This window comes from Otolemur garnettii, unplaced genomic scaffold (assembly GCF_000181295.1).
Source record: "Otolemur garnettii isolate 467f Iridium unplaced genomic scaffold, OtoGar3 scaffold00156, whole genome shotgun sequence".
Classification (NCBI taxonomy): Eukaryota; Metazoa; Chordata; class Mammalia; order Primates; family Galagidae; genus Otolemur; species Otolemur garnettii.
Window position 1 is genome coordinate 2,959,813 of NW_003852551.1, and position 10,367 is coordinate 2,970,179.

Sequence of the window (10,367 nt, forward strand, 5' to 3'; positions counted from 1 at the left end):
AAAAAAAAAAAAAAAAAAAAGATGGACCGATAGCATATTTTACATAAAGAACTGAGGTTCTGAGAGACTGAAGAGAACTTGTAAGTGACAGAGTCAGAACTTGAACCCAAGTCTTTAGTTCCTTCATAGAAGTACTCAATAGGCTTTTAGAGATTTTCTGTGAGCTTAGCTTTCTTTCCAGCTTCATGCTTCAATGTATGGAACTTTCTCAACAAAGATAACAGTGCTTCAGAGTGACACCTAGTGAACACTTCTGCCCTCAAGATGCTTTTCCCTGTCAGGTGATTAAGTTTGCCATAGTAATGCTGAAGGGGGCGGTTCTTATGAAGACTGCCTTCAAGAATTTGCTTTCAACCCATGTATAACATTTTCCTCCTTGGGTTTTGGAATTTAGAAGCCTAAGGAACTCAGTCCTGAATACCTGGTGATGAGAGGATGTGGCCCCTGGACCCATCCCGGAAGGAGGTGCTGAGGTTTGCAGTCAGCTGCCGTGTTCTGACTCTGGTGCTACAGGTCAGTTCTCTGATCCTTTGTAGTATGTGCCATTACTACATGACTGGGCTAGGTAGGAAGAAGCATGTGCATTGCCTTCCCATCTCAGGTGTGCCCCTCCGTGTAGGTGGAACCATAGATACATGGACTTTATAGCTGAAAAGTGGGCAGGAATCTTAGAAACAGTTTGTTAACCCCTTGTTTTACACACGAAGCAATAGAGACCCAGAAATGATTTCCATAAAGCCAAGGCAGAAAAGGGCCAGAGTCAGACTCCATGTTTCCTAACTTCTGAGCTGGTGGTCTTTCTAACAGACTGTGATGTTCTATACCCAGAGATACTTTTAGGGTATCACAGATCAAACCATTGCTAGGATATCCTCAGGAAACTGAGCACTGTGTCACTCAGTTGAATGGGACAGAAGTGGCAACGTGCAAAACCTGAGGTCATCTGTATATACTCACTCATCAGTAATGGTTCCTCTTACCCCAGGCACCTCCCTTTGCTGCCTCACTTACATACAACCCTCAATTCAAGTGCTCTTTTGCACCTCCCTTTGCCTCTCCAAGGCTGTCTTTGCTACATATTTTATTAAAATGTCCAGTGCCAGCCAGGCACAGTGGCTCATACCTATAATCCTGGCACTCTGGGAAGCCAAAGTAGGTGGATAGCTTGAGCTCACAAGTTCAAGACCAGCCTGAACAAAAGCATGACCCCATCTCTACTAAAATAGAAAAACTGAAGAAAGAGGATCGCTTGAGCCCAAGAGTTGGAGGTTGCTGTGAACTATGATGCCACGGCACTCTACTTAGGGCAAGAGCTTAAGATATTGTCTCAGAAAAAAAAAGAAAAGAAAAAATGTCCAGTGCTCAGTGCTTAGTAGAGCTTTACCTTAGTAAATGTTTGTAAGTGAATGAATGTTGTTGTTAAATGTATGTCAACACACTAAGGATGTTATATTAACATAATTATGTGTACCTTTTATCACAGCAACATACTCTGAGGCTCATAGCTGGTTCTCTTACAGAAACCTCCTTTCTTCTCTCCTCCCCCACTATCTGAGGCATAGCAGGCTCTGTTGGGTTCCAGAATTAGTTAAACAAGTCCTATCTGTGACTGTCACTCCTGTCCCATTTGTTTTCCCTGTTTGAAATGGCCTGATAAGGAAACTGATGAAGAAGGGAAAGAGCCTTAAAAATGGAGCTGTGTTCCTGTTACCAGGCTGGGGAGACTGAGTCATGGCTCTGAAGCAACATCAATGGAGCTGTTGGAGGAATAAAAGGAGCAATATTGCAAATCAGTATCTGGGATAAGTATCTAGGCTAGCCAGGACAGCCGGGTTCTAATTCAGGTGGTAGTTTTGGAAACAGAGTGTTTCCTCTTTGCAGTTTGTTCACCCACCAAAATTTATTTATTTATTTATTTATTTATTTATTTATTTATTTTGAGACAAGAGTCTCAAGCTGTCACCCTGGGTAGAGTGTTGTGGTGTCATAGCTCACAGCAACCTCCAACTCTTAGGCTTAAGCGATCCTCTTGCCTCAGTTTTTCTATTTTTTTAAGTAAAAATGGGGTCTCGCTCTTGCTCAGGCTGGTCTCGAACTCATGAGCTCAAGCAATCCACCTGCCTTGGCCTCAGAGTGCTAGGATTACAGATGTAAGCCACCATGCTTGGGTTTTTGTTTAAGTGATTCTCTTCTCAAATTCATGAGCTCAAGCAATCCACCTGCCTTGGCCTTAGAGTGCTAGGATTACAGGTGTAAGTCATCATGCTTGGCTTTTTGTTTAAGTGATTCTTTTCCCTCAGTCTCCCGAGTAACTGGGACTAGATGCACCCACCACAACACCTAGCTATTTTTAGAGATGAGGTCTCGAACCTCTGAGCTCAGGTAATCCACCTGCCTCAGCCTCCCAAATGCTGGGATTGTAGGTGTGAGCCACCTCGCCCAGCATTTGTTTGTTTGTTTTCTTTTGAGACAGAGTCTCACTATGTTGCCCTTGGTAGAGTGCTGTGGCATCATAGCTCACAGCAACTTCAAACTCTTGGACTTAAGTGATTCTCTTGCCTCAGCTTCCCAAGTAACTGGGAGGTGCCCACCCCACTCCTAGCCTTTTTTTGGGCGGGGGGGGGCAGTTTATGGCCAGGCTGGGTTTGAACCCATCACCTCTGGCATATGGGGCCAGCATCCTACTCCTTTGAGCCACAGGTGCCGCCCGCTCCCGGATTTTTTGTTGTTGTTATTGTTGCAGTTGTCATTGTTGTTTAGCAGGCCCTGGCTGGTTCGAACCCACCTGCTTTGGTGTATGTGGCTGGCACCCTAACCACTGAACTACAGGGGCTGAGCCATTTGGTTTTTCCTTTTTCTTTTTCTTTTTTTTTCTTTTTTTGGAGACAGAGTCTCAATCTGTTGCCCTTGGTAGAGTGTGGTGGCATCACAGCTCGTAGCAACCTCAAACTTTTGGGCTTAATAGATTCTCTTGCCTCAGCCTCCCAAGTTGCTGGGACTACAGGCGCCCGCCACTATGTCCCACTATTTTTTGGTTGCAGTTGTCATTGTTGCTTAGCAGGCCTGGGCTGGGTTCGAACCTGCCCCCCTAGGTGTATGTGGCCGGTGCCCTGTCGGCTGAGCTAGGGGTGCCTTGTTTGTTTTTTTGAGACAGAGTCTCACTCAGTCACTCTGGGTTGGGTGTCATGGCATCATAGCTCACAGCAGCCTCAAACTCTTGGGCATAAGCAATCCTCTTGCCTCAGCCTCCCAAGTAGCTGGAACTATAGGCACCTGCTGCAACTCTGTTATTTTTTAGAGACAAGGTCTCATTTATGCCAGGCTGGTCTCAAACTTGTGAGCTAAAGCAATCTACCCTCCTTGGCCTCCCATTGTGCTGGGATTAGAGGTGTGAACCACTGTACCCTAAGTAGTCTTTTTTTTTTTTTTTTTTGCAGTTTTTGGCCTGGGCTGGGTTTGAACCTGCCACCTTTGACATATGGGGCTGGCACCTTACTCCTTTGAGCCACAGGTGCCACCTGTATCTAGTCTTTTTTTTTTTTTGAGACAGAGCCTCAAGCTGTCCCCCTGGGTAGAGTGCCATGGCATTACAGCTCACAGCAACCTCCAACTCCTGGGCTCAAGCGAGTCTCCTGCCTCAGCCTCCCAAGTAGCTGGGACCACAGGCGCCCGCCACAACGCCCGGCTATTTTTTGGTTGCAGCCGTCATTGTTGTTTGGTGGGCCGGGCTGGGGATTCGAACCCACCACCTTAGGTGTACGTGGCTGGCGTCTTAGCCGGTTGAGCTATAGGCGCCGAGCCTATCTAGTCTTTTTTAATTGAAGATCACTAACCCAAGTGAGTCCTTCATGCTGCCTAACAACCTTAGTGTATTTTCCTAGACCAGTCACCCTCCCATTCTCTCTAAGTTTTCTATACATCAGAATCACCTAGAATGGCCAGGCTTAGTGGCTCACACCTGTAATCTTAGTACTCTGAGAGGCAGAGAAGGGTGGATTGCCTAACCAGGCATCCTTAAACTACGGCCCGCGGGCCACATGCGCCTGCCTAGGACATTTATCTGGCCCACCAGGTGTTTTTGCTGCTGCTGCCTGTCCTGTTTAGCAGCCGACTTGTCCCAGGGCCCATAGTCCGGCCCTCCAACGGTCTGAGGGACAGTGAACTGGCCCCCTGTTTAAAAAGTTTGAGGACCCCTGGCCTAAACTCACAAGCTCAAGACCAGCCTGAGCAAGAGTGAGACCCTATCTCTATTAAAAATGAAGAGCTGGGTGTTGTGGCACATGCCTATAGTTCCAGCTACTCGGAAGGCTGAGGCAAGAGGATTGCTTGAACCCAAGAGTTTGAGGTTGCTGTAAACTATGATGCCACAGCTGTCAATCCCAGGCCAACAGAGTGAAACTGTCTCAAAAAAAAAAAAAAATTTACAAAGAGAACCTTTAAAAGAAAATTCCAATGTCTAGGCTGTCCCCCACACCTTTAAATTATTAATTACGGGGAGGGACCTAGACATCAGAATTTTTGAAATGCCCTGGGTTTTTCTAGTGCACAGCCTATTTGGAAAATCAGGGTCATAGATAACTTATATTGCACATTTTCCTCCTTCCTCAAATCTCTTAACACCTTTTCCCCAAGACTCACTTTCAATCAGTAACTTGCTTTCCTGAATGAAAACTCAAGGGAAAAAAAGAAAACATTAGAAGAGACTTTCCACATGCTCCCCCAACACTCATCAGCCTAGGTCTGCACCTCTGTGCTTTCAGTACCAAAGGTGGGATGAACTGTTTGTCTTCGTTTCGGAGTTAGCTCCTCCACCTATGTAGCAGGTTCCATCCACTTTTGTCTGCCCAGCAATCCTCCCCTCTCTTTCCTGCACATTCAGGGGTTTCCTTTTCACTGGATATTTCCATTAGCATACAAACCCTTAAAAAAATTCTCTTGGGTGGTGCCTGTGGCTCAGTGAGTGGGGTGTCAGCCCCATATACTGAGGGTGGTGAGTTCAGACCCAGCCCCGGCCAAACTGCAACAACAATACACTAAAAAACATTTTTAGAAAATTCTCGGCTTGGCGCCTATAGCTCAACCAGCTAAGGCCCCAGCCACGTACACCTAAGGTGGCGGGTTCGAATCCCCAGCCCGGACCCGCCAAACAACAATGACGGCTACAACCAAAAAATAGCCGGGCGTTGTGGCGGGCGCCTGTGGTCCCAGCTACTTGGGAGGCTGAGGCAGGAGACTCGCTTGAGCCCAGGAGTTGGAGGTTGCTGTGAGCTGTAATGCCATGGCACTCTACCCAGGGGGACAGCTTGAGGCTCTGTCTCAAAAAAAAAAAAGAAAATTCTCTTTATCTCATATTGTTATGCACATTTCCTTACATAAAAAATTTTCTTTATCTCATACTGTTATCCATTTCTTTGCTCCTCTTACAACAAAACTCAAAACCATTGTACTATCTCCAATTTCCTTTCTCTGATTCTGTTGAGAATCAACAGATAAGTGGTTTCTCTCTCCTCCATTCCATTGAAATAGCTCTTGTCAAAGTCACCAGCGGCCTTCACATTGATAAATCCAGTGGTCAGTTTTTAGTTCCTATCTATTTTTTTTTCCCAAAGTCTCATTATGTCACCCTCTAGAGAGTGCTATAATGTCACAGCTCATAGTAACCTCAAATTCTTTGGGCTTAAGCTATTCTCTTGCCTCAGCCTCCCAAGTAGCTGGGACTACAGGCACCCACCACAACGCCCAGCTATTTTTTTTGTTGTAGTTGTCATTGTTGGTTTAGCAGGCCTGGGCTGGGTTCTAACCCACCAGCCCGTGTATGTGGCCGGCACTCTAGCCACTAAGCTACAGGAGCCTAGCCTTCAGTTCCCATCTAATGTGGCCTACCTATAGCATTTAATAGAGTTGGTCACTCCTTTTCCTCACTTGATTCTAAGATACCATGCTCCTGGTTTTCCTCCTATTTCACTGACTGTCTTCTTTGTCTTCATTACTGGATCCTCATCCTTCTTTTAGCTTCTAAATGTTGACTCTTATCTGGATGTCCTCTCTAGGGAATCTCATTCACTCGCCTTTAAATACCATCCCTGTACTTATAACTCCTAAATTTCTATTTCTAGTCCATCTCTCTTTAACCTATAGACTCCTTTAGCTCACTGTGTAGTTGACTTCTGCACTAGAGTGTCCAGCTTACACTTAACTGGTCCCAAACTGAACTCCTGATTCTCCCACAAGTCTGTTATTCCTCATTTTATTAAATGGCAATTCTTTTCTTTCAGTTATTCAACCAACATTCTGGTTTTTCTTTACCCCACAGGCCGTCTTTAATGCAGTGATCCCAGATCACCATGCAGAAGCTTTCTCTCCTCCTCGCCTGGCCCCTTCAGGCTCTGTGGACCAACTTGTGGAAGGTCTCCTAGGGGGTCTGTCTCGCTGGGATGCTGAACACTTCCTCTTCATTGCTGAGCATGGGTACCTATATGAGCACAACTTTGCCTTCTTTCCTGGTTTTCCCTTGGCCCTGCTTATGGTGACTGAACTGCTGGGACCCTTGCAGGGGTTCCTGAGCCTCCGGAGTTGCCTGCTGATTGCAGTAGCCTTGCTCAATTCCTTATTTTCTGTGCTGGCGGCAGTCGCACTTCATGACCTAGGCCGTCTGGTTTTGCACTGTCCCCACCAGGCTTTTTATGCAGCACTGCTCTTCTGCCTCAGCCCTGCCAATGTCTTCCTGGCAGCTGGTTACTCAGAAGCTTTGTTTGCCCTCCTGACATTCAGTGCCCTGGGGCAGCTGGAAAGGGGCCGAGTCTGGACTAGTGGACTCCTCTTTGCCCTTGCTACTGGTGTACGCTCCAATGGGCTGGTCAATGTTGGCTTCCTTATACATTCTCAGTGTCAAGGCTTTTTCTATTCTCTTACAGTGCTGAATCCCCTGAGACAGTTCTTGAAGCTGATCTTCTCTCTGTTTCTGTCGGTGCTTACACTTGGCCTTCCCTTTGCCCTCTTTCAGTATTACGCCTATGCCCTATTCTGTCTACCCAGCTTGGCTCACCCCATTCCTGAGCCCTTGGTACAGTTAGCTGTGGACAAGGGCTACCGGACTGCAGAGGGAAATAAGCCACCTTGGTGCTTCTGGGACCTTCCCCTAATATACAGCTATATCCAGGATGTCTATTGGAATGTTGGCTTTTTGAAATACTATGAGCTCAGACAGGTGCCAAATTTTCTGTTGGCTACACCAATGGCTATACTGGTTGCCTGGGCAACTTGGACATATGTAACCACCCACCCTTGGCTCTGCCTTACACTTGGACTGCAAAGGTGCAAGAGCAGTAAGACCCCAGAAAAGCCTGATCCTGGATTCCTCAGTCCTCAAGTGTTTGTGTACCTGATCCACGCTGCAGTGTTGCTGCTGTTTGGAGGTCTGTGCATGCATGTTCAGGTGAGATGGATTCCTGGCTGGGATAAAGATGTGAGTACAGTCAAAACCTCTTGGCCAAGGACAGCGAAGACAGCTAACTTCTTCCATTTGCATAATTCTTACCTAATTTATTCATTCAGCAACTATTTGGGGATGCTCTTTGTGCCAGATCCCAGGTCAGACTTGTGAGGATAGAATATGAGTAAGAGAAAATGCTGGGCCTGGCACTGTAGCTCATGCCATCCTAGTGGGTATTATGGTATAAATAGGGAGACAGACATTCAACTGATAAAATTATTATTTTTATTTTTTTAAATACTTATTTTTATTTTTATTTTTTGAGACAGAGCCTCAAGCTGCCACCCTGGGTAGATTGCCGTGGCATCACAGCTCACAGCAACCTCCTGGGCTTAAGCGATTCTCTTGCCTCAGCCTCCCAAGTAGCTGGGACTACAGGCGCCTGCCACAATGCCCAGCTATTTTTTGGTTGTAGTTGTTATTGTTTGGCAGGCCCGGGCTGGATTCGAACCTGCCAGCTCTGATGTATGCAGCTGGTGCCTTAGCTGCTTGAGCTACAGGTGCCAAGCCTCAACTGGTAAAATTATAGTACAGTGGGATGAAGGAAGGTTACTGTTTTGAGATGTAAAAGAAAAAAAACAACAAAGTATTGTGGAAGGAAAGAGGAAGAAGTAGCTGACTCACTGGAGGCGGAGTTGAGAAAAGCATCATATTTAAGCTGGATCCTGAAGAATAAAAAGAGATTTTCCATGTAAGAAGCAGAGGGAGGGGCGGTGCCTGTGGTTCAGTGGGTAGGGTGCTGGTCCCATATACCAAGGGTGGCAGGTTCAAACTCGGTTCCGGCTGAACTGCAACCAAAAAATAGCCGAGCATTGTGGTGGGCGCCTATAGTCCCAGCTACTCAGGAGGCTGAGGCAAGAGAATCACTTAAGCCCAGAAGTTGGAGGTTGCTGTGAACTGTGTGATGCCACGGCACTCTATCAAGGGCGATAAAGTAAGACTCTGTCTCTACAAAAAAAAAAAAAAAAGAAGCAGCAGCAGCAGAGGGAGGACATTCTAGGCAAATAGAAGGGCATTTGCAAAGACACGAGGGCTGTAAAAAGACCTGATTCAACTAAGATACAGGACTAAACATGGAAAATATGTCAGGTAGAGTGCTGTAGCGTCACAGCTCACAGCAACCTCAAACTCTTGGGCTTAGGCGATTCTCTTGCCTCAGCCTCCCAAGTAGCTGGGACTACAGGTACCCGCCACAATGCCCAGCTATTTTTTTGTTGTTGTCATTGTCATTTAGCAGGCCCAGGGCTGGGTTTGAACCCTCCAGTCTTGTATGTGACCGATGCCCTAACCACTGGGCTATGGGCACCAAGCCCTTAATATACTTCTTGAATGCTGGCATTAGGACATATCCTGAGCCCAGGCAGATGCCCAGTTTTCAGAGGAGATTGTCTTTTCCTATGTTGGAGGTGGTAGTAGCAACAATAAGGGATGAAAAGGGTTTAATCTTACATCCAATTTTTTGTTCTTAGCTATGGCCTTACCCAGGAAGTCTTTTTTTCACTTGCTGACCTCTCCCTACCACTTACTGCCTTTTAGAGGTGCATATTGACTGTTTGTAAAGTTCTCTGAGCTGTGTGGATAAGAAGCACAGGAGAGGGCAGCACCTGTGGCTCAATGGGAAAGGCACCAGCCCCATATACCAAGGGTGGTGGGTTCAAACCTGGCCCCAGCCAAATTGCAACAAAAAAATAGCCAGACATTGTGGCGGGCACCTGTAGTCCCAGCTACTCGGGAGGCTGAGGCAAGAGAATCCACCTAAGCCCGGGATTTGGAGGTTGCTGTGAGCTGTGTGACACCACGGCACTCTACTGAGGGCAATAAAGTGAGACTCTCTCTACAAAAAAAAAAAGAAGCAGCAGCATAGGAGAAAGAAAGTAGTATTTTGTGTTTATAGCAGGATTGAGTGACAGTAAAGTTTAAAATCTCCAGGTTAGATGAAGGAGGCCATTTGGAGACTGGGCTTTGAACTCCCCTAGGAGGGAGAATATTGAACCACAGGATCCCCAACCCCTTTCCTTCTGCCGCCCCTAGGTGAGTCCAGACTGTAGACTAAGACCCCATAGAGCTTTCAGTATTGATTGGCCTATTATTATGGTAATTAGTTTGTAGCTGTTTATGTGTAAAACCCAGAGCCGGTGTCACACATCTTTTAAAGTTAGACCCTAAGGCTTGCTGAATTTCTTTTTCACTATAATACATTTCTAATTGTAGGGGGCCATAGTTCTTCCAGCATCAGAGAAATACCCTGATGAGGGGTCCAGTTTGAGTCAGTGACATTCAAATAAACGTGTGGGTTTTCCCCCTCTTATGATTTCTAGGTTCTTACCAGGTTTTTGGGCTCCTCCACTCCTATTGTGTACTGGTTTCCAGCTCACTTGCTTCAGGATCAGGAGCCACTGTTGAGATCCCTAGAGACTGTGCCTTGGAAGCCTCCTGCAGGGGACTCCCCACCAGGACAGAAGGTCCCCAGAAATCCTATCATGGGGCTTTTGTACAACTGGAAGACCTGTTCTTCAGTCACACGGTACATTCTAGGCTACTTCCTAAGTTACTGGCTCCTGGGACTGCTCCTGCATTGCAACTTCCTGCCTTGGACATGACTTGGATTCTCCAGGGACAAGCTGGAAACTAGCTTTACCCATGGGTCTGAAATTAAAAATACACATCGGGACTTCCTGTGCTATCCTGGGATCGTTACTATGTTCCGTAGAATCTCTATTTAAAGACTGGTCAAAAATGGGAGAAGTATGAACCATAGAGAGCCACTTCTGATCCTGGTTAGGGAAAATTTTAGAATAGTAACTGTTTTTACTTGTAAGTGATATTATCTTATTCTAACTCTAAAGTACACCTGGATCTGTCTCAATGAAGGAAC

At 46.3% G+C, this 10,367-nt stretch overlaps 1 protein-coding gene across 5 annotated transcripts in view; it reads left to right on the forward strand.

Moving 5' to 3' along the window:
• PIGV (phosphatidylinositol glycan anchor biosynthesis class V) overlaps positions 1-10,168 on the forward strand; it is a 13,469-nt gene extending 3,301 nt beyond the window's left edge. Inside the window, exons 1-5 of one of the 5 annotated variants that reach the window (XM_012811444.2) lie at positions 23-281; positions 395-513; positions 6,314-6,419; positions 6,915-7,435; positions 9,811-10,168. In XM_012811444.2, coding sequence (XP_012666898.1) covers positions 436-513; positions 6,314-6,419; positions 6,915-7,435; positions 9,811-10,092 — 987 coding nt within the window. In that variant the 5' untranslated portion in view covers positions 23-281; positions 395-435 and the 3' untranslated portion in view covers positions 10,093-10,168. The other 4 variants (XM_012811443.2, XM_012811442.2, XM_003799804.2 and 1 more) reach the window with 4 other exon arrangements.
• The last annotated feature ends 199 nt before the right edge of the window (positions 10,169-10,367 follow it).